The 22,813-nt window shown below is 49.8% G+C and overlaps 1 protein-coding gene and 2 long non-coding RNA genes across 5 annotated transcripts in view; 1 reads left to right on the top strand and 2 right to left on the bottom strand.

The window, feature by feature from the left end:
* LOC103015957 (uncharacterized) overlaps nucleotides 1-4,376 on the bottom strand; it is a 70,052-nt gene extending 65,676 nt beyond the window's left edge. For both annotated transcript variants that reach the window (XR_452437.2, XR_009008509.1), the window contains exons 1-3: nucleotides 4,207-4,376; nucleotides 3,568-3,670; nucleotides 2,132-2,236 (exon numbers count right to left, since the gene is read on the bottom strand). This is a non-coding gene — a long non-coding RNA (uncharacterized LOC103015957). The remainder of the gene's footprint in view (nucleotides 1-2,131; nucleotides 2,237-3,567; nucleotides 3,671-4,206) is intronic.
* Nucleotides 4,377-6,242: 1,866 nt separating this feature from the next.
* Nucleotides 6,243-12,951, bottom strand: LOC103015752 (uncharacterized). The gene is made up of 3 exons (XR_452436.2): nucleotides 12,098-12,951; nucleotides 8,905-9,066; nucleotides 6,243-6,611 (listed from the first exon to the last, which is right to left on the bottom strand). It is a non-coding gene; the product is annotated as an uncharacterized LOC103015752 (long non-coding RNA).
* Nucleotides 12,952-13,208: 257 nt separating this feature from the next.
* Nucleotides 13,209-22,813, top strand: part of SHB (SH2 domain containing adaptor protein B) — a 137,173-nt gene continuing 127,568 nt past the window's right edge. For both annotated transcript variants that reach the window (XM_007197030.2, XM_057547923.1), the window contains exon 1: nucleotides 13,209-14,460. In XM_007197030.2, coding sequence (XP_007197092.2) covers nucleotides 13,750-14,460 — 711 coding nt within the window. In that variant the 5' untranslated portion in view covers nucleotides 13,209-13,749. The remainder of the gene's footprint in view (nucleotides 14,461-22,813) is intronic.

The raw sequence follows: 22,813 nt of genomic DNA, 5'->3' as shown, positions 1-22,813 counted from the left end.
CTCTGAGCCTCTAGACACCAATCTTCTTTGTATAGGATGAGACACCTGAGGCTCAGAGAGGGGCAGATCATCCCATAGGTCACACAGCCAAAGCATTCATCAGGCGCCATAGACACAGGGCTGAGGACCTATAGGCTTAGAGATGGGACTCCAGGACTCCTCCCTCCTAGACTTTGCCTTGGCCACGATACCCATGCCTGGACTTCCTTCTTCCTTCACCAAAACACTGAGGCAGCCCCCTTGTCCTTAGCAGAATGTCTAGATATCTTTAAAGATCACTGATTGCTTTGATTTTGTAGGGTCCAGCTCATACTCTTAGGTGCCTGTTGATGTCTGCCATCCACTTGTTCATCCTATGGCTTTCCCAGCTTTAGTCTAGGTTGGGATAAGGCCCACCTTATCCTGTGCAAAACACTTAGACCAAGATCTCCTTTCCAGCAGGGCTCAGCTAGCTGACCAGCTGGCAGATCCAAGTGCCATACCTACAGTTTGAGAACTGGACTGTGCCCTCTGCCGCCCCCTTGTGGCCACTAGGAGAGGTGCGCTGCTTGGGACCCACCCATGTGTGCCAAGCCCTTTTGAGCGAGCTTGATTACTCTTTCTGGAAAGGCTTCTTTATTCCTGGATGGCTGGCACCTGGACAGCATTCATCTCCTCCAGGCCTACTCTTCCAGTTTATTGCCCATGGCAACTTCAGCATCCTCACTGAGCAATCAGTCCGTCAACTCCCTGGTATTAATTGAGCACAGGTCAATGGTGATAAACCTGGGGATGGGGGATTGCAGAGGGGATGTAAGATGTAGTCCATGACCTTGAGGCACTCAGAGTCAATAAGAAGAGTCAAAACACATAAAAAGATTTTAATAATTTGATGTTCGACTGTTCTGTGCCAAGAACTTTAAGAATTAAGAAATGAGGTGAAATAGTTGAGGAGGCCCTGGAGAGAGCAAATTTGAACTGGTGTTTGGAAGAAAGTAAGTATTTCAGAAACAAAAGTGTAAAGGAAAAACACTCCTGGGAGTTCCCTGGTGGTCTAGTGGTTAGGATTCTGGGCTTTCACTGCCGTGGCCTGGGTTCAATCCCTGGTTGGGGAACTGAGATCCTGCAAGCCACGCGGTGTGGCCAAAAAAAATAAAATAAAATAAAATAAAGGAAAATACTCCTACATATCTCCTTTAATCTCATTCTACCACCACACTACTTCTGGCACCAGATATGTGAGTTTTCCAAACATCAAGCAATTCTGTGACACCAACTGGGTATCCAACAATTTAACTCAACTCTGACACTATCTACCAGGAGATAGCATCAGATCCCACAGATTAAGGGCTTAGTTCCACAGACAGTACCCCCCCACCTTCAGATGGCCAATTGCAAGTCCAGTTACCTGTGCTTCTGACAGACCAGCTATAACTTGGAGATTCCCACTACCCCCTCCTCAGGTTTGATTAATTTGCTAGAACAGAACTCAGGAATTACTAGATTACTGGTTATTACAAAAGGATATAACTCAGGAACAGCCAGATGGAAGAGACACAGGGCAAGGTATGTGGGAAGGGGCACAGAGAGCTTCCATGCATTCTCCAGGGCACCACTCTTTCCAAATGTGTTCACCAACCCAGAAACTCTCCACTCTCTACTCTTGAGTTTTTAAGGAGGTTTCATTACATAGGCACGACTGATTAAAAATTAGCCATTGACAATTAATTCAACCTCCAGCCCCTCTCCCCTTCCTGGAAGGGGGGCTGAAAGTTTCAACACTCTAATCACTGGTTGTTAGTCCCCCAGCATCCAGCCCCCAGCCCGAGGAGCTTTCCCAAAGTCACCTCATTAACATAAACTCAGGAGTGGTTGAAAGGGGCTTGTTCACAATAACAAAAGACACCCATTTCACATTTGTGCTCTTAACACTTAAGAAATTCCAAGGGTTTTAGGAGCTCTGTGGAAGGAACGGGATGAAGACCAAATATATATCTCTTATTATAAATCAAAACATCATAAGAAGGAAAAGAAGAAGAGTATTCTGGAAGGAAGTAACAGCCATGAGAAGTAACAACTAAGAAAAACATTATGGCTAAAATAATATTTCCAAGATAAAAGATAAAATGGAGATGAACTCTCTTCTTATTACCTTCTCCTCTGGGTGCTCCTACCACTTTCTTCACTTTGTTCTTCTTCTTTGCACAGCACACATTGCCCTTGGACACTAAGGTCCTCCCTGCTATTCATTAGGACCCTGTTGGTTGCAAGTAACAGCAAATTAAATTAGCTTAGGCAAAAAAGAAATTTATGAATTGAAATAATTGAGAAGGACATGGACAGCAGTGGCAAAGGGTATGACCAAACCCAGGGTTGACACAATGTCACAGTGTCATCAGCTTTCCTGAGTGTTCTCTCTCTCTCATTCTCTCTCTCCCTCCCTCCCACACCCCATCTCCACCTCCATCTCTCTCTTCCCCTCCCTCCTCCTCTCCCTCTCCATCTCCACCTATGTTTTTCACTCTGTTCTCACTCTTTGAGAGCCTCATTCTCTCCTACCACAGCTGGGCTTCCTCCAAAAGTCAGGGAGGATAGCCTCCAAGGTAACCAGTACAACCAGTACTTCTAGTTGTGACCCCAGAAGTCTTCCCCACTAGTTCCATCAGAAGACTCCCCAGGAAAGACTTCTACTGGTCCAGTAAATGATAGAGGCAATGACCCTTCTATGTTCTTCCCTTTATCAAGGGGCTAGAAGTCTGGGAAGTGCATGTTCCAGAATCCCTGCCTTCAGAGACAGCAGTTCTTCAAGGAGAAGCACTTGCCAAGATGTGAAAGGCAGAATAAGGCAGAAGCCAGGTTTTCGCTCCTCTGGCACTGTCAAACTTTAGGCTTAGGCAGACATGACATTTTGCAGTGGTCTCTAAGTATTTTCCTGAAAAATCTCGTGCCTCAGAATGGGAGGCAGCGATGATCAAGGCCTGCACTCATTCCCCCAAGCTATGCTGCTTTTCTTCCAAAACTGGTCCTTATAACAGTACAAAGGGCCAACCTTGACCCTCACCTGGCAAGAGGCAGTGGAGGACAATCAAAAGGGCAAAGCCTTTGTCCCTCTGACACAAAGCCCTAAGAAGACTACAATCATGAGGAAGCAATGTGACAAATCCAAACTGAGGGATATTCTGCAAAACAACTGGCCTGGTCTCTTGAAACATGTCAGTGTCATAAAAGACAAAAAATAAAGACTGGAATGCCAAGCTCTAGATGAGAAGAGACTAAAGAAATGTGACAACTAAATACAATGAATGATCCTGAATTGGATGCTGAATCAAAAAAAAAATGCTATAAAGGACATTTTATAAACAATTGGTAAAGTAAACCAAATATCAAATAGTAATGTATTAATGTTAAACTTCCCAAGTGTGATAATTTTACTGTGGCTTTGTGGAAGAATGCCACTGTTCTCTGGAGATGAGCTGAAATATTTAGGAGTAAATCAAGCGCTTTCAAGTCATTCTCAAATGAATTAGCAAAATTGATAAGATAGATAGATAGATGGATGGATAGACACAACTAAAAAGTGTTGCTCACCATCTGGTTCTCCAAGAATGAAGTCTCTAGCCACTGCAGTCGCTGACCTTTAACACACCCTGAAAGGAGTTCAGGACGGAGATCAGGAACAAGGCACTTTGATCTGGAAAACCCGGCAGAACAGGCCTTCAGATAGATATTTTCAGGAGGAAATTTTATGAACCCAATTTCTTGCATCTTCTCATACCTAGAAAAGCACTAAAATCATTAATGGAGACATCTGCTCCCTGTGACCAGCAGCAACCTTCTGCAGAGATGTGTGCTTGATTGCATGTGCCTCCTTCACCAAAATCATATATACACTGACCTCCCCCCCACCTCTTTGGAGCAGTTTCTCAGAGCTATCTGAGAGGTTATAGTCCTCAGTAAGTCCCCAAATGAAACTGAACTCACGGCTCTCATGTTGTGCAGTTTTGTTTTGTTTCTTTCAGTCGACAATAGGTAGAGTGCAGATGTGGCAAAACGTTAACAATTAAAGGGTCTGTGGGGTTGGTTGTACTATTCTTGCAATTTTTCTGTAGTTTGAAATCTTTCACAATAAAAAGTTTAAAAATTTTTTAAATGCATCCATCCCTACTCCAAAACAAACAAACAAACAAACAAACAAGGAAAGAAAGGAGGCCTTTAAATCGAACATACCTGAGTCCAGCTCTTATTAGCTGTGTGACCTCTGAGCCCTCACGTCCTCAGCTGGAAGATGGGTGTTAGTGCCCACCATATGCGCTTCTGTGGGACGACGAAGCCTGGAGCACAGTGGCCAGCATAGCGTCCTCTTGTGTTCTGTGTCCACATTTGTTCTCCTCCCTTCCTCCCGCCTAATCCCCACTTCTCAGAATCTGTTACACTGGCCTCTGAGGGAGATTTGCTCAGGATAAATAAGAAGAACCATATGTCCCTTAGGATGCACAGGTGAGGAGACATGATGCCCTGCAGGGACACACTGCCTGAGAGGCAGGCTGGCCGACCCTCTGAACGTTGGGTCTTGGGAACAAAAGTAAGAAATGCCTCCACCCATGATTTCTTGGTTCACACCGTGGATCAGAGCTCAGAGACTAGCCAGAGCTTCTCAAAGTGGGATAGTTGGCTCGTCTGAGCAGAATCAGCTGTGGTTCATGTAACAATGCAGATTCCTGAGCCCCACTAGGCTCTGAGTTGGCTTCTCTGCAGTGTTGGCAGTGTACATTCTAATGCTGTTTTCTGAGGTGATTCTGAGGCACACTCAGAGTTTAAGCACCCTTGACCCACACCGTGGCCAGGGTGAACGTGCTACTTTATAGCAAAATTGGTCCATTGGAGAAGTGGATTCCTGTGGTTAGAGTCTAATAATAACATTAAAAGGTTATACCCACCACAAAAATGTCCACAAATGGGGACAAACGGAAATACGAATCGAGTTGTACATAAAGGTAAAAGCAGGAGACTTAGGAAAGCAATGTTTCTCTCTGGGCTTTGCCAGCTCCAGACTCAAAGTATATGAATGAAATGCTGCCCCAGTCTTGGGGGTGAGGGGACCCCCCAAAACCATCACTGTCTGCACCTTGGGACTAGAGCGATCAGAGCGAGCTCGAGGCCCAGGCAGAAGGAACCCCTCCACTCAACATGACTCTGGGAAGCCACAAAAGCCAGCAGTTCCCTCCTCTGGACATGTGCGATAAACGGTGATTCTACAGCATCTTGCAAACCCCAAGGGCTCCAGAAATTCCAGTGACTGAGAGGCTCACTTAGATTCTGCCCTGGATCTGATGGGACCTCTCCCACTGGCCTTACAGGACTCTGTCTGGGGATGGTCACTCTGTGGGCTGCCACCTGGGTGAAAGAAGCTGACAGGGATCACCTGGTTTTCCCTGGGGCCAGGTGAGGGCTTGTTAGTGGACATTTGGTTTGGAAGGTGCTGGGCTCCTCTCTCTTCCAGCCAGATCAGATCATTTGGCCAGGAGAGCTCCCCTCTGATCCTGAGAATCTTCTATTCCAAACCAGCTCTGGGCAGGCATTTACCCACATGGTCAGAGTTATTTTGGGAGATTCAACATCCTGCACTCAGCCCCAGGGAGGGAAAGAGACAATTGGGCAGTCTCCAGCCCCACTCCATCCCCAAACTGAGACAGATGACAGACTGCCCTTTGCAACTTTAACTCTTTCCTGGCTCTGGCTAAGAACAATGCACCCCCTCAGGTAAGGCTCAGATGGCAGCATGGTAACCACTGTCATTCAAGAAAAAAATAAAATGTAGCAGTAGAAAATTATGCATGGAAAATGACTTTTTAAAATTGTCTTTAAGAAAAACAAATACCGTATGCTAACACATATATATGGAATCTTTAAGAAAAAAAACCAAAACACGTTCTGAAGAACCTAGGGGCAGGACAGCAATAACGACGCAGACATAGAGAATGGACTTGAGGACACAGGGAGGGGGAAGGGTAAGCTGGAACAGAAGTGAGAGAGTGGCATGGACATATATACACTACCAAATGTAAAATAGAAAGCAAGCGGGAAGCAGCCACATAGCACAGGGAGATCAGCTCAGTGCTTTGTGACCACCTAGAGGGGTGGGATAGGGAGGGTGGGAGGGAGATGCAAGAGGGAAGAGATATGAGGATATATGTATATGTCTAGCTGATTCACTTGGTTATAAAGCAGAAACTAACACACCATTGTAAAGCAATTATACTCCAATAAAGATGTTACAAAAAATTAAAAAATAAAAATTGTCTTTAAATATTACAACGAAAATGAGAGGATGGAAATTGCATCAGAAGAACATCTGTGTGTGTGTGGTTTAACAATGAAGAAATAAATCACTTTCCCAACTGTAGGGCTTAAAGTAATATTGTACCTTTTAGGAACTCCGAAGTTTATTTTGGAGATGAGAATCAGATTAAAGGCCTCAGATTTATAGTTTTACACACTAGCACACAAAGTCGTTCGCATTAGAACCCAGGTAAGTGTAATCTTGGAGGTTTCGATGTTTGCTGCCTTTATGCCTTCTTTTTCAATTGTTCCCTACAGTGTCGGGGAGCTGCGCTTTGTACAGGAGACGAGCTCTGTGGAAAGAAGGGAGAAAGGCAGGCAGCAGGGAGCAGAGTCTTCGATGATTCTACAAGGGTGACAAGTGCCCTTTTGCATGTGGAATGTCTGTGGTTCCTCACTGGTGTGGTTTATTAGGGCCTGAGGTGATAACTCATATTTAAGAACCCTGCTTTGTTGGATCCCTATGGGATTCAGTTTCACACACAGTCACTCAGGGCCTAGCGTTTGGCAGGTGCTGAGGGAATCCTGGGGGTGGACAGCAATGAGTCATGCACAGCCCCAACGACTTGCCCTCCAGCAGTCTCTCAAGGACAGGAGAGTCACACATCCTGGGCACCTGGCATCCCCCAAAACAAATCAACCTGGAACTGTGAGACCTCCATAGACAAAAACCTGACGGCGCTAGTGGGCTTGTATTTGTCTTCCGAGGCTGCAGAAGAACGCTGCTCTGTTTTTGATCATCACAAAACAAGCACAGCCTTCCTTCTCCACCTCCACTGGTTGGCCTCAGCTCTGGCCTGCCCTGGTCCTGGCTCCTCACAGAAGCAGTGCCTGACTCGGCCTAACCAGCCCTGGAGATATCTTTATTTCTCACCTCTCCTCCCCACCCCATCCCCACCTCATCTCCTTGGGACCTGGGCTGACCTCCTGCCCCCCCTGACCCTGTCTGGTTCCTTTCTGTCACACTTTCTGCTTCCTCCTTGCTCATGGACTCCAAGCCCCTTCCGCTGTGCCTTCAGGCTGCCTGACCCAGAATTTTATGCCCTCAGACTCTTCTGGCCTACCTCTGGCTTTTCCTGGCCTAACCTGTCATGCTGCCAGGTGACAATAGTAGCCTTCAAGACTGCCATCAGACCAAAGTTTGAGACTCAAAAAGTCACTGCATTTGGTGGGTTGCAAACCCCATAATTTAGACTGCAATTGCTAGAGGACAGGCAGTTTAACCATTAAGATGCATCACTGCAAATCAACCAATTCGCTTTTCTAGCACCCACTTGCTGATCAGGTGCCCTACTGGCATCAAAGGAACTTTTAAACTGGCTCTAAAACTTTAGATACAGCAGAGTCCCTGGAGGGCTTTCTGGGCCACAACACCCAGTTTCTGATTCTGAAGGTCTGCAAGTCGGAATTTATATTTCTAATGGGTTCTCAGGTAAAGCTGATGCTCTGGTCCTGGGACCTCACTTTAAGAACCCTTGCTCTAGTCCAGTGGTTTTCAAACTTGGCTGCACATTGGACTCATCTGGGGAGAAAAAAAAAAAATAGACTAATTCCTGAATCCACCCCCAGAATTCTGATTTAATTGGTCTGGAATACAGACTGGTCACTAGGTGTTGTATAAGCTCTGTAGGTGATTCTAAATTTTCAGCTGGAGTTGAGAGGTCTACTCTCATACATTTCATCAGCAGAGGCTGGGCTAGGGGTGGGGAGCCCCCTTTATCTCCCATGAGGACACTTGCCTGAGATCACCAAATAAAATATAGGACACCCACTTAAATTTGAATTCTAAATAAACAACAAATAATATTTTACTATAAGTATATCCCAAATATTGCATGGATGTCCATTTTTGTCATTGTTATTTTGTTTCATTTTTTCTAAATCTGGCAACCCTGCCCTTAGACACTCCATGACATGGAATGAGAAACAATGATCTGCCAGCTCCCATTTTATAAATAGTAACATCGAGGCCGTAGAGGTCATGTAGTAAGTCAGAAGAGAGCCAGGATAAGAACTCAGCAGTCTTGACCTCCATCCAAAACTCTTTTCCTTCCATCACACTTAACTGTGCTAAAGACACTTGTATCCTCTTGTTAGGGGGTTATTGTCAGTCTCCTAGAGGTGACTTCAAAGGGGTCAGTCTGATTTATGTCCTCTCTGCTGCTGTCCCAGTCCTCACCTCCACCCTCCCTTTCTACTGCTGCAGGTACCATAGAGGCTGTCCTGGGGTATGGCCATTCTCGGGGCCATATAATTAATGGCCACCTCGAGGAGGAAGTGGGCTGGAAGTGGTCCCGGCCACATACAGCTGTGAGGGAGAGCCCATAATTGGGTAACACAAGGACAAGTGGGATTTGGCACAGGCAAATGACAGGCAAAGCATGTTGGGAGAGGCCCACTTAATTCACAGAGACACTTGGAATTAGTTGCAAATTCTCTGGGAAGAAATCAAGGCAGCAGCATAAACAGCTCAATTAAATTGTCGGCTCAACATTCAGTGCGCAGTAATGGTCAAAACACAGTCTTTAATCTAGATATAGAGGATTATCTTTTGACCAGCAATGAGATTCCTAAGATTAGTTGTACCTGAGGTGGAGGTAACAACAGAGCTGGCTCAGCGACACCGCGGACAGGCTTGCGTGTCAGCACGACTGGGACTTGTGTGGAAGGGGCTACCTGGACCCCGCAACCTTCCTGGAGCCCCCTCCGGATGCTGGGAAGACAGGAGTGAATCTCGTTCTGCTTCCTCTGCGGAAGAGACACAGTCTGGGAACAGATCCCCTGAACACATCTGCTTTAAAAATGTGGCAAGTCTGACATGCTCCCACCTCCAGACCAAAGCTAAAGCCACTAGCACCAGGTCCGAGGCAGAGAGATGGCAAGCTTTAGCCCTCTGCTATTCTACCCTCCATGATCAGCCACTCACGTTCACTCATTCATTTCACAAATATTGATCCCATGCCTGCTAGGTGTCAGGCCCTGTTCTTGACACAGAAGATATGCAGTGAACTAAGAGTAAAGATCCCTACCCCATCGTGGGGCAAGACAAAGAATAAGCAAGAACAATAAGTAAAATATGCTGTGTGTGAAATGGGAATGAGTGATAACTCAGAAAAATAAAGCAGAGATGAGGATAGGAAGTGTTGAGTGTGGAGGACAATTCTAGATATGGTGCCCAGGAGAGGCTTCACTGAGCACGTGCCATTTAAAAAAAGCCCAGAAGGGAGTGAATGGTGACAGCAGTGGGGAAGCATTCCAGGCAGAGGAGATGTAGTGCAAAGGCCCAAGGTGAGAGAGGGTTCGAGGAACAGCAAAGAGGCTGCCTGGCTGGAGTGGGAATTTAAGGGGACTAGGTCATGTGAGGCCTTATGGGCCACTGTAACTATTTTTGGCATCTATTAGGGACATGGGGATTTTTTTCTTTTTTCTTTTTTGGCTGCAAGCATGCCATGTGGGAACTCCCCGACCAGGGATGGAACCTGTGCCCCCTGCAGTGGAAGCACAGAGTCTTAACCACTGGACCGTCAGGAAAGTCCCGGGACATGGGGATTTAATGGGGGATTTAATCAGATTCCTTTTTAATAGGATCACTGGTTGCTGCGTTGAGAAAGAAACCAGGAAATGGGTAGGAGACACCTGCAATGATACAGTCAAGGGATGAAGGAGTTGGACCGGGGTAGGAGCAGTGGAGGTGGTGAGACATGGTAGGATTCTGCATATTCTTTGCTGATGGGTTGGATGGAGCAGGAATAAAAAAGGTGTCAAGGATGACTGAGGGTTTTGCTTCAGGTCTTCACTGAGGATTAATGACTCTCAAATCCATGCTTCCAGCCCAGACTCCCAGGCTGGTACATAGCAAGGGACTGACATTAACATTTGACAGACTGAACTGAAAAAGTTCTGTTTGATGAATCTGTTGGGATGGTGGCACCATTTTTCTAGGCCTCCACCAATGGCAGAGCCTACCTCCAGATATTGGGAGTGCAGAGAAAAGAGCTGCCATGTCCCCACCTTGGTCTAAAATGAGAAGTTGAGACAGGGCAGAAACAGGAACAGGACCACACCCAACCCTTCCAATAAGAAAACTGGGGACAAGAAGGGGGGATATAAAAGTAAAAAATGCCAAGAATGATGGCCATAGAATTGGGTTTGTGATGTCAAAGAGACTGGATGCCAATCCCAGCCATGCCTCTTGACTCAACCTCTTCCCTTCACTGGTCCGTCTTCTCTCTGAAATGGGGTGGTTGGCTTTCTGAAGAGTCTGTCCAGCTCTAACCACCTATAGTGTTCTGATCCTTTTCTTACAAGTCCCTGTCTCCTCTAACCATTTGACACACTGCTTCTCCAGCATCGTCTTTCGGGAACGTTTCTGTTTCCTTTCAGACTGATTATTTCTGACTCTGAGTCTTGTAAGATGTCACTATTAGTTCCCAAAGGAAAACACCCATGTGTTTTTTTGCCTGCTTGAAATAAATACTATCTTAGGTCAGTTACCCATCTGTAAACTGGGAATAACACGAGATTGTAGGGATGCTGAGGAGGGTTAATTATATACAGAACATGTAGGGGTTGAGCAGATACACAAGTGCTCTGGAAGTTTTTGGCATAATACTATAGCATTACAATAATTTTGGCTTGCAAATTATACCCCAGCAGAGGCATCACATGGAAAAGTGGGTCTGACCCCATGGCCTGCTGAAAGTGAAATGGGAAAAATAAGTTGTGAAATATAACTTCTCTTCCTAAACCTTTGGAAAAGGCAGAGATCACTCTTCCATGTGCAACCCACGCGCAGGGAACAAGTTTCCAGATCCTGGAGAAGACTTTCTTGCCCAGGGTGTCCTGGCCTGTTGCCAGGATCTGGCCATTCCTCCTTCCTGAACCTAGAAGCAGAGATGGGAAGGAAGGGAGCAGGAGAGGATTTGTGGTTGGTTGAAAGGAGGGGCTCGCAAGGAGAATGTCCTTGCCTTTCAGGTTTTCTATTTGGGCCTCTCTTACTTGTGGGATAATTAAGTGTTTATACAGTAGAGGAATGATTTAAAGGGTAATCTGAGATAGTTAAGTCTAGGGACACCCAAAATAAACATCTTAGCTCAGGTCAACTTCTGGGTCCTCTCACCATCCCCCAGACACCCCACAAACACACACACACCCACATCATAGATTTCCTGTGAAATTCTAAAAAAGTAGATCTCAGGCAATGAAGGGGCTGTGTAGTTGTTGATGATGTCTGTGACTATGGCATCATATAGTGGGTTTGTAAAATTTAACTGGCTCATAGAGGATGACAGTCCTGTCTGACCAGAGGGGAAGAGCAAATAGCTTGATCCTGAAGGGACAGTTTGCAGTCAATTCCACTGCTTCACTGTTTGTGGCTGAGTGGACAGAGCACAGGATTCAGAGTAAGACCCAAGTTGGAGTCCAGGTTCTGCCACTTCCCCACGGTGGCCTCAGGCAGGGGAAGAGGCCCTCCCTGCCCAAGAGCCTCAGACTGCGAGTCTGACCTCCACCTCCAGTTCTGGCCAAAAGAGTCACTGGCCTTGCTCCCTGCCCTAACAGGCCCCACTTTTCCTATGGGATACAGGAAAAAATAGATTCCCCCAAAGCCCATCTATAATATACAGGTTGCCAGTGGAGGTAATTAATGATTTGGACTATCATCCTAATAAGTTAGCATCCTTAGAGAATTTCTCAGGTGTCAATTCATACCTTAGGGTATGTCATATTCTGGAGCTTGATCAGCCTAATTCAAAGGAGCACCGGCTCTACTGGCAGTTACCTCATTTCTAGGCAGCTCCTCTTCCTCGGCAGAGCATATTCGGCCTCCCAGGAAAAGCTTTTCCGAGCAGGCTGTGCTCCTCACTCGGCCTCAGTTTCCGCATTTTAATAATCAGAGGACGACCTTAAATTGCAAAGTAGAGACTAGTAGAAATGACACAATTTCGGCGCCACCAGACCGGGAACTGGCATCCAGGCCCACCTGGGTGACCGTCCTCTGAGCCTCAGTTTCTCCGTCTGTAAAATGAGGGCCCTGGATTAAATGGAGCCTTGCCAGCTCCTACAATCTTAGGCTTTAAACGTTCCCACAGCTCGCTCTGCCAGGTTGGCCGTGAACAGGGTTAAAGCCACGACTTCCTCAGAGGTGAAAAGGTAAGCAAACATTCCGACCTCCCCTTAGCTTGGCTCTCTCCAACTGGTGGGGGGCCGGACCCCTGCCGCCTATCCTGGCCGCATCCGTCATCTGGATTGCTAAAACGCTCATTTGCATAAGGATTCCTCCGAAGGTCTGGCACAGTGGGCTGAACCGGAGTCTTCGTCCCTTTAAGTAGGGAATAGACACCCTGTCCCTAAGGGGTCTCGGCACCGTAATTCCTCCAAGCGGGTCACGCCGTAAACTAGAAAAGCCCCGTGTCCCCAACAGTGGGGATCCCTGGGTAGCACAGCGCGCGGGTCCCGGGGAAGGGTTTGGCCTCGGCGCGCTGCAGGCTTAGGCTGGCAACCTCTCGCCCTAGGCGGCGGCGGACTGCGAGCGAGGCGGGGCCGGTTGCGCCGCGGGACCCCGACGCCCTCAGGCGAGACCCAGGGCCTGGCGCCGAGGCGGCCACAGGAGGTGGCGTGTGCTTAAGAGGGGAGCTGCTTCTGCCCAGGATCCGGGCGCAAGAGGGGCGGAGCCAGGGCCGAGGTCTGGGAGCAGGACGTGTGGGGGTGGGCGGGGCGGGGTCTGCGGGGGCGGGCTGGGGGGCGGGGCGCGCGCTGGCCCGGGGAGGGCGGGGCCGCGGCGCGGGGCGGGCCCTGGCGGCCCGAGTGTCACACACGCGGCGGTTCGGGAGGCGGCGACAGCGGCAGCAGCAGACGCCGCCGGGACGGGCACGGGCGCGCGGGCTCGGGCGGGCGCCGGCTGCCTCCTCCCTCCCTCGTCGCTTTCTCGCTCGCTCTCCGGCCCGCTTGCTAGCCGGCCGGGTGCCGAGCTCGCTACAGCGTTCTCGGGAAGGAAGAAGTGGGGGGCCGAGGACGCCGACAAGTTCCAGCAGTACCGGGGATCCGGGCCAAGGCGGTGGCTGCGGTTCCGACGGGGCAGGAGCGCGCTCCGTGGCGGAGCGCACGGCCAGAGCGTCCGAGGAGGGGGGCGCCCGGGCCTTTAGTTATCTGTGGGGCCGCGGCCGGATCCCATGAGACGCGCCCGCGAAGGGCACAAGATCCGAAGCCCGGGAGGCGCGCGGAGGAGGCGGAGGGCGGTGCTGCAGCGGCCGGAGCCCGGGAGCGGCCGGCAGGAGGCGGCGGAGAGAACTTGAACTTGGCGTCGGGAGCGGGCGCCCCTGACGCCCCTCGCCGGGGCCGGGGCGCCGAGGGACCTGGGCGGCAGCACTGCCCCCCGAATGGCCGCGGCGGCGGACCCGGCTCCCGCGCCGCGGCCCTAGGCGGCCTCTCGCCATGGCCAAGTGGCTGAACAAGTACTTCAGCTTGGGCAACAGCAAGACCAAGAGCCCCCCGCAGCCGCCGCGGCCCGACTACCGCGAGCAGCGGCGCCGGGGCGAGCGGCCCTCGCAGCCCCCCCAGGCCGTGCCGCAGGCCCCCTCGGCCACCTCGGCGTCCTGCGGTACGGCCGCCGCCTCCTGCTTCTCGGCCTCGTCGGGATCGCTGCCCGACGACAGCGGCAGCACTAGCGACCTCATCCGCGCCTACCGCGCACAGAAGGAGCGCGACTTTGAGGACCCTTACAACGGGCCCGGCTCGTCTCTGCGCAAACTGCGCGCCATGTGCCGCCTGGACTACTGCGGCGGCGGGGAGCCAGGCGGGGGCCAGCGTGCCTTCTCGGCCTCGTCCGCGTCGGGCGCCGCGGGCTGCTGCTGTGCCTCCTCCGGCGTGGGCGCTGCCGCGTCCTCGTCCTCGTCCTCGGGCTCCCCGCACCTCTACCGCAGCAGCAGCGAGCGGCGGCCCGCCACGCCAGCCGAGGTGCGCTACATCTCCCCCAAGCACCGCCTCATTAAGGTGGAGAGTGCCGCGGGCGGTGCCGCAGAACACCCGGGGGGCTCCTGCTCAGGCGGCCGCACCTGGAGCCCGACGGCCTGCGGAAGCAAGAAACTGCTCAACAAGTGTGGCGCCTCGGCCGCGGAAGAGAGCGGTGCCGGCAAAAAGGACAAGGTAAGGCGCCCCTCGGCCTCACCCGAGGTTCCAGAGCCACTGTGCACACGGGTAAACTGAGGCACCGCTCTAGTTTCGAGTTCCTACATCCACTCGGGCTAGGACCTTGGGGTCAGGCCTCTCAACGGTGCTTCCCAGTTCTGCCTCTGCACGCGCTTTGCCGCCGATTGGCGGCCTCCTGACACAGTCTCTTTCACTGCTGCTGCCAAAACGTCCTCTCTCTGAGCCCACAGCCAGGTGCCCGTTTCGGAAGTAGCCTGACGAGAGCGCCCCGCCCAGCCTTGCCCAAGAAAGAGACACCCAACTAGCCCTTCAGCCCCCCGAGAAGGAAAGTCAGAGAGGCAGAGCTGTCACGGACTTAAAAGCGTGTTTACTCTTGTCTACCTCCTCTTCCTCCTGCCCCTGATTCTATACATGGGAAACTGAGGTCCAGAGCTGGGAAGGGACTCGCCGGATATTACCCATTTCCGATGGCAGATTCAGACCGGCTGTCTTTAAATGGATATATGTAAATCACTCTAAACGCCCTGCCCTGACCCACCCCCCGCGCCAGGTTTCGAAATGGGACGGCCTTTTGTACTGGAGCTGCACCGGGAACCCCCAAGCGTGCTCTTCCAGTTGCAGTGAGCTGGCCTACAAGAGCGCTCCACTTAGACCTGTCAGTTCCTCCAGCCGCGCATGGGAGGGGTCCGCCTACCCAGCCAGCTGGAAGGAGACCCACCCCTCCAAACCTCACCTTCCTTCCTGACCTTACCCCCACCCCATACAGCCCCAGGGATGAGGGGGACGATTTTGTGCAACCCCCCTCCCTAACAAATCAGACCATCTTGATCCCCCACCTTTGAAGCAGGTTAGTTAATTCCAGCCAGATGGGGCCCTCTCCTCCCCCTTCACACTCCTGTGACACCCTCCTTTCCCCCATGAAATAATACTTGTTCTGTCTACTTCTGGTGGAAGGCAGTGTTTTGATTACATCTGAGGCCCAGTGCCTTGCAATGGCTATCAGGCCGCTGTCCCTCTTGTTCTCCTCTGGCCCCCTACCTTCTCCCAAAGGTAAACTTTTGCCCAGGTGTGGGCTGGGGGAGACTGATGGAGTCTGAGTTTCTTTTAGGACTGGATGTCCAGACAGGAGGGAGACAGGCTCCTACCTGCCAGCTGGTGCTTGGAAAGGGATCTTTTTTGTTTTCCAGGCAGGAGGAGTAAGGGGATGCCCCTCCTGATTTTTTTCTGCCTGACTTCCTCTCCCCAAGGTCCTAGGTCCCCCGAGTACCCCCTCCTCCCCCCTCTGGGTCTGCTGAAGGCATCGTGGGCAGTCGGTGGATTCCACCTCCCTCTGGGCCAGTTTTGGGGACATATCTTGGAAGCATGGACTCTCGGCTTCCTAAGCACCCAGGATGCCATACCTAAATGACGAAGAGCTGGAAGCCAGGTGGCCACCCAGGTGCTGCCTTGGGGACAGAGGAGGTTTCTCCGAGAGCCCCCAGGATTATGGGTTTGTGGTTGATCTATGAGGGAAACAGCAGAGAGGCTCCCTGCTGCCTTATGTGTGGCCCAGGCTTGGCTAGGTGCTGGCCTGGGAGAACCTGAAGTCCCTGGGGATGGAAGGACGACCCAGCCTAGCTCTCCAGAGAGATTGTGCCTTCCCCCGTTACTCCATGACCACCTCCCAGGTGGGCAAATCTCCTTTCTCTACCACTGCTTGTCGTTCTGCTTGCTCACTAAAGTCTTCCTTTATGGTTTTCAAAACTTTAGTAAATGTTTTTTCTAATTATAATTAAGACTGTTTCAAATACTGAGGAATAATAAGTTTTATAGCTGGAGTGTCAAGTGTGTTGAAGACTTGGCTTGTTTGTATTTCTTACAGGTCTTCTCTGTTCTCTCCCTTGCTGGGTACTAGAGCAGGGTCTAGTGAATACTGTGGCCTAGGCCGCAGTGTGCATAAGTGCCGTGATGGGACGTGGTCAGGGAGGACCATTATTATGGTTGGCTGCAGAAGAGAGCCTGGTGCTGTAGGGGACTGCAGGTAAAGGCCCTGTGGCTGGAATTCAGAGGTTAGAGTTGGGCAGGACCCCAGAGGGACAGGAGGGCCCGGGTCAGGGAGGACCTTGAAAGCTAAGCACAGTGAGGGCCAGTGAGGGGGTTAGGCTGCTAAATGATGTGAGCAAATGTGGTTTTTAAAAAGATCTCTCTGGGGACTTCTCTGATGGCGCAGTGGTTAAGAATCTGCCTGCCAATGCAGGGGACATGGGTTTGAACCCTGGTCCAGGAAGATTCCCCCATGCTGCGGAGCAACTGAGCCCGTGAGCCACAACTACTGAACCTGTGCTCTAGAGCCCGTGAGCCACAACTACTGAGCCCACGTGCTGCAACTACTGAAGCCCACGTGCCTAGAGCCTGTGCTCTAATCACTGCAACTAGAGAAAACCTGTGTGCAGCAATGAAGACCCAACGCAGTCAAAAAAAAAAAAAGATCTCTCTGGGCTGCATTTTCACATACTAGGTTGTGACTTTGAGCCCTTTGGTCTTTTAAGAAGTTGTTGTGATCCTTGGAGTTGGAGGGATTGTGGCTACCAGATGTTCCTTCTAACGAGTAGGAGGGGAAGGAGCCCGGAAGGGTCATAGTATGCAGTGGTTCTCAAACCGGCGCCCGGAGGACTGGTTAAAACACAGATTGTGAGACCCATCGCCTGAAGTGCCTGAGTCACCACACCTGGTGTGGGCCTGAGAATGTGCATTTCTAACAAATTCTCAGGTGATCTTTTGCTGCTGATCCTGGGACCACACTTAGAGAACACGAATGCAACAGTGGCTTCTTAACCCTCCCTCTGGGTCTTCTGGTCAGAGCTGCTTTGGGATGCAGACTCTGGATGCCCTCATCTCTGCCCTCTGTGTGGGGCTGCGTCCTAATCCGGGGCTAACACCCACCCCCCATTCCTGGCTAGGCAGCCAGGAGGCAGCCTGGTTTTCACATTATTTCCAGCCAGATAGCTTTTGGAAGGTCAGGCATACTGCAGATCCAGCCCTGAACACCCCAGAGCCCGCCTTCTGCCCCTCACCCACAGATCCAGGAAAACCTACTTCTAGCCCACTTAATCTCAGACCCAGCTTCCTTTTTTCTGTTGTTAGGAGTTAGGAAAAGAACCCCTAGGACTGTTGAATGCCCCCTGCGTGCCAGGCCCTGTGTTTTTAACATCGGCCTGTGTTGAGAGTTGCTATGGCTTGGGAGTAGGAGCTATTGGTCCACAGATACTCCTTTCAGGGCCTCCATTGCCACCTCCCAACCAGCTTTATCTTTGGGGGGCCCTTCTCCTGCTTCCCTTAGTTACCTGTGCTTCCTTCTGACACATACTTGGGCATCTTTCTATTCTCCCAGGTAAGTCCGGGGGCACACACACACCTGGTCACGTATGCCCCACTCAGCCAGCCTCCAGTTTGGGGCATTTTCCCTTTTAGAATTATCTGTAACAGACTGTGTTTTCAGTTTAACCAGCTTTTCCCTGCACTTATTTTTGTGCTCAGAGATCTTTCGGTACAAGGGCGAGCTAGGAGGAAGGGAATAAAGGCTGCAAAAGACTTGGCAGTAATCTTTGGCCTAAGCCTCCGGAGGACATCTACACACATTGTCTTTTCATCATTTGTTTCCCAGTGTTTTTGTCTTGGGGAATTTAGTGAGGTCTTCACCTAGGAGGCAGCTTTGAGCTGGATCTAGAGACGGAAGTGGAATTTCAGCGCAGGGAGAAGGCTGACTGCAGCCTGCGGGAGCACTTAGGTGCCTGTGCTGTGAGTGTACATGCATACGTGTGTCCATATATGTATGTGTGTGGGCGTATGTGTGTGCAAATATATGTATGAAACCTTAATGTGGAGAGTGTTCTTAGAAACCGGAGCTTTCTTGCAGTGGGCCTCACTTGGGGAATGAGAGGTGACAATGTGAGATACGTGGGGGCCTGAGTTTAGACCCCACAGGGGGATCCTTGAAGACTGTTGAGTCAGGAAAAGGATAGACTCAGAGCCATGGTTGAGGAGCATCCCAGGTTACAAGCAGCTGCCACAGTCTGGGGGAAATGGGTTTGTAGTTAGGAGGCAATTACAATACAGTCCGAGTGAGACACAGTGAGGGCCTGAACTCCTGGGAAGAGAAAAACGAAACTTTAGTAGGTGGAAATATTATTCCTTCAGGTTGTCTTTATAAAAAAATAATGATGACAAAGAGGCCAGTAACTTGGTAGGTCTCCTTTTGTGCAGCCAAACAGGGCTCATCCAGTTATGTTTTCTGCTGAAGTCTTGTTTCTTTTATCATAATTAAGTAAATGTTTCCACTGCAACTGAGAAAGTCAAGATGCACCATGACATCAGTTCCCCAAGTTTTAAATACATGCTGATGTGTACCAACAATTTATATTTTGTCAGCATCCACAGAGTTGAGTTAAATAACATGTTTCCTAAGGAATAAATAATATCATGTTCAACTTTTTTTTTTTTTTTAAACACTCAGCAAACAGTTTCTGAGCAGCGTGCTAAGCAGGGGAGAATTCAGAGAGAATAAGTGGTGGCCAGCTTTCCAAGAGGGAAGCTTTTCAGTTTGTAGTTGAACACGAGCTTTTCAAGATCTAGTCTGGGAGACAGAGATGGGTAATGAGGCAGTGTTGCAACATGGGGCATGCCAGAAAAGAAGGGTGTGCACAGGGCTGGGAGGGCCTCAACTCTGTGAATTCAAGGAGGGCTTTCAGGGGGTGGCAGCATTTGAGCTTCTCCATGCAGAAGCTTGTGCCAAGAGAATGGTTAGAGGCTCTGAAGGGTGGGTGTGGCAGGAGGTTGCAGACGGAGGTTGGAGCCACAACAGGAAGAGAGTGTCTCACGTGTCTTTGTGGGGAGTTGTGACTCGTCTTTCAGTCCTTTTCACTTCAGATCATTGATGTATAGCTTGATTGAAGCCAGGGTCAAGCATGAACTGTCAGTCATTTCTATTTGGTTAACAGCCACATTCTCCAGTTCTGAGAAAGTAATTGATTGGAAAGGTAAGAGCCAAGCTTGGTAGCTGTGGTTTGGCTTGGAACACTTTCTCCTTTGAAGTCCTGTCCCTTGAAGGTAGTGTGAGAAAAAAGCTGCATATCAAATCCAGTTTTTCCCATTGATTCCCCAGAAGAGAAATATGTTCTCCAGGCTTCAGGCTAACCACTTAATTGGTCATTGAATCCTCACAATCACCCCGAGAAGGGGTTTATGTACTGTATCAGTTAGCTATTGCTGCATAACAAATCACCCCAAACTCTGGTTTTAAACCAGAGGTTAGCAAAGTTTCTTAAAGAGCCAGTTAGTAAATAATTTTAGCTTGCAGGCCAGACAGCCCCCATCACAACTATTCAACTATTCTGCCATTGTAGCTTGAAAGCAGACATAGACAATATATAAATTAAAAGGGTATAGCTGTATCCAGTCTGTATTTACAAAAACGGGCCCTGTGGCCTGTAGTTTCCAAGCCCTGCTTTAAATGATAAACCTTTATTATTGACCATGAACTCACATGCCAGCTGAGTAGTTTTTCTGGCCTCAGCTGGGCTCACTCAGGCATCTAAGGTCAGTGTGGAGTGTGTGTGCTGCCCTGCCAATCCTAGCCGGGCTCTCTTACGTGTATGGGGATGCCTGGTTTAGGATGGCCTTGGCTATATCAAGTAAGCTCTGTTCCATGTGGTCTCTCATCTTCCAGCGAGTTAGCCTTGTTCATATTATGGTGTCAGGGTTCCAAGAAATTACAGAAGCCCATACAGTTTCTTGAGGTTAGAAACTGGCCTACTGTCCCTACTGTCCCTTCTGCTGCATTCTGTTGACCAAAGCAAGTCATAAGGCCAGCTGGGATTCAGGGAGAGAGGAGGAGCTGCGAAGTCCCGTGGCAGAGGACAGGGATACAGGCGGGCCATTAATTGGGGCCTTTAGTGCTATTCCTCTACCATGGATAGTATTGCCCCCGTTTTACAGATAAAGAAACTGAGGCTTAGAGGTAATAACTTGCCTAATGTCACGCAACTACCAAGTGATGGGGCCCGGTTTATACCTGTTCAATCTGAATTCAAAGCCTGTATGCTTTTTATCAATTTGTTCCTCTCCTTTCAATGATTTAGATGGAGATAGTAAGACTGATTTTTTATTTATTTATTTTTTTGGCTGCGTTGGGTCTTCATTGCTGCACACTGGCTTTCTCTATTTGCAGCGAGCAGGGGCTACTCTTTGTTGCGGTGCGCGGGCTTCTCATTGTGGTGGCTTCTCTTGTTGCGGAGCATGGGCTCTAGGCATGCGGGCTTCAGTAGTTGCAGCATGCAGGCCCTAGAGCGCACGGGCTTCAGTAGTTTTGGTATGTGGGCTCAGTAGTTGTGGCCCGTGGGCTCTAGAGCGCAGGATCAGTAGTTGTGGTGCACGGTCTTAGTTGCTCTGCGGCATGTGGGATCTTCCCAGACCAGGGATCAAACCCGTGTCCCCTGAATTGGCAGGTGGATTCTCAACCACTACATCACCAGGGAAGTCCCAAGACTCTGATATTTACTGAAATGTGTGTTGTATGTCTCCTGCTCCCCTTCACTTAATGCTCCTCTTCTTGCACCCCCTCCCCCATCCCTTTCAGTCTGGGCTTTGGTGGTCCCCAAAGGCGCCCCAGAGCTGGCTTTTCTCTCTCCCTCCCTCATCTCCCTCTGAGTTCCATAAATGAGATGTTAATGCAGCACTTGAGTTATTTCATAGAGAAATTCTGCACACAGAGTTGCCACTTCCCAAGGGACAGCTGCACAAGATCACAAGATGTGTGTCTTGTAACTTACGTCTTCTCATTCAAGGACTGGCGAGGCTGTGTGTGCTCTTTTAAGAAAATAAAAAAAAACTGGTATCTTGGCCCTTGTCAACAAGGAACCTAAGTTTCCTTGAAGGAGATCAGATGACCATCTTCTAATCTGACAACCTCAGAACATGACTGATTTCCCCAGACTGAACCCCCAAGACTTGATCTTGTCCTCTCCCCCAAAGCATTTCTGACCCATAAAATAGATGTTAAAAGGCAAATCTGAAACAGGTGTGTTTTCCTCTGGCCATTTAAGCAAAGCTGAACCTGCCTGTGGTCGAGTGCTTCCTTGGGCAGTTTCACTTGGAGCTGACTTTCTCATCTTGTGCTGAGAGAGCCAAGTGGTAGTGGCCTGTGGCGAAGGGGTAGGTCAGGCTGGGCCCTAGAAAATAAATTGGGATTTGTGGCTTTGAAGCAGAGAGCTGGGTTGCTGCTGGCTGATGGCAGCACCTCCGTCGGCTTTCTGAGGGGGGCTGTTCCTGCAGGATGGAGACAGGCTGCCGGTGGTGTCTGCCACACTGACTTGTAACTTGTTTGGCTTGTGTTGACTGAGAAATTGCCATATGCAGGCCACTGTCAGGAGCTGTGTGGATACAGGGATGAACCAGGGGTTGGGTAGTGCCTGCCTGTAAGGAGCTTATTTTCTGGTGAGGACACAGGAACCAAGGTTAGAACACAGCTCTGTATGGCAGAATTTATCTATAAACAAAGTGGTGTGTGTGAGCTGAGAGCCATCCTGGCACAGAAGCTGTTCTGGGCAGAGCCTTGATTCCGTGGAGCTAAAGGAGAAGCAGGGTCAGGAGGAGGTTCATTTCAACTGGGGGAAGCAGGGAAGGCTTCTTGGAGGAGGAGGCATTTGAGTCAAGAAAGAGTAGTCACTCGAATTGAAGGAGCTTTCCACAATAGCAGTATTAGCCAGTACTTCCATTGCATATACTCTAAGCCAGACATTGTTCTTTGTGCTCTACATGCGCTAACTCTTACTGCTCACCAGAGTCCCTTGAGGTGGATGCTACTGTCATTCCCATTTTACATATGAGAGCATGAGGCAGAGAGGTTAAGTAACTTGTCTAGGGTCACCCTGCCAGTAAGTGGCAGAGATGAGATTTGAAGCTGGATTTAGGGTCTTTGTTTTGAACCACTGTGACATGTCACCTCAGGCTGCACAGTCTCATGCCTGAATTTTCTCTGCCTTATTTGTGGCTAGATTTAAACTCTTATAAAAATCCTGTCTGTTAGCATTGTAGGACCTACCCAAATTCCTACATTTGGGTGAGTATTCCACAGCTTAAAAGACACTTTCACACCCATAATTAATTTGATTCTAAGAGTCACTCTGTGAGGAAGGTGCCGTAACGCCCATTTTACAGATGGAAAAACTGAGGGTCTAGGGAGGCATGGAGCCCGCCCTGCCTCCCAGCAGGTACTGGCCGAGCCAGTGGCCAGGCTGTTGACCTTGTGTTCTGAGCCCAGTGCCCTTTGTGCCGGGGTGGTGTGGAGGTGGTTTGGCCAAAGCTCCAGTCCACA

Source organism: Balaenoptera acutorostrata, chromosome 6 (genome assembly GCF_949987535.1).
Source record: "Balaenoptera acutorostrata chromosome 6, mBalAcu1.1, whole genome shotgun sequence".
Lineage (NCBI taxonomy): Eukaryota > Metazoa > Chordata > Mammalia > Artiodactyla > Balaenopteridae > Balaenoptera > Balaenoptera acutorostrata.
This window is presented reverse-complemented; position numbering and strand designations above follow the sequence as displayed.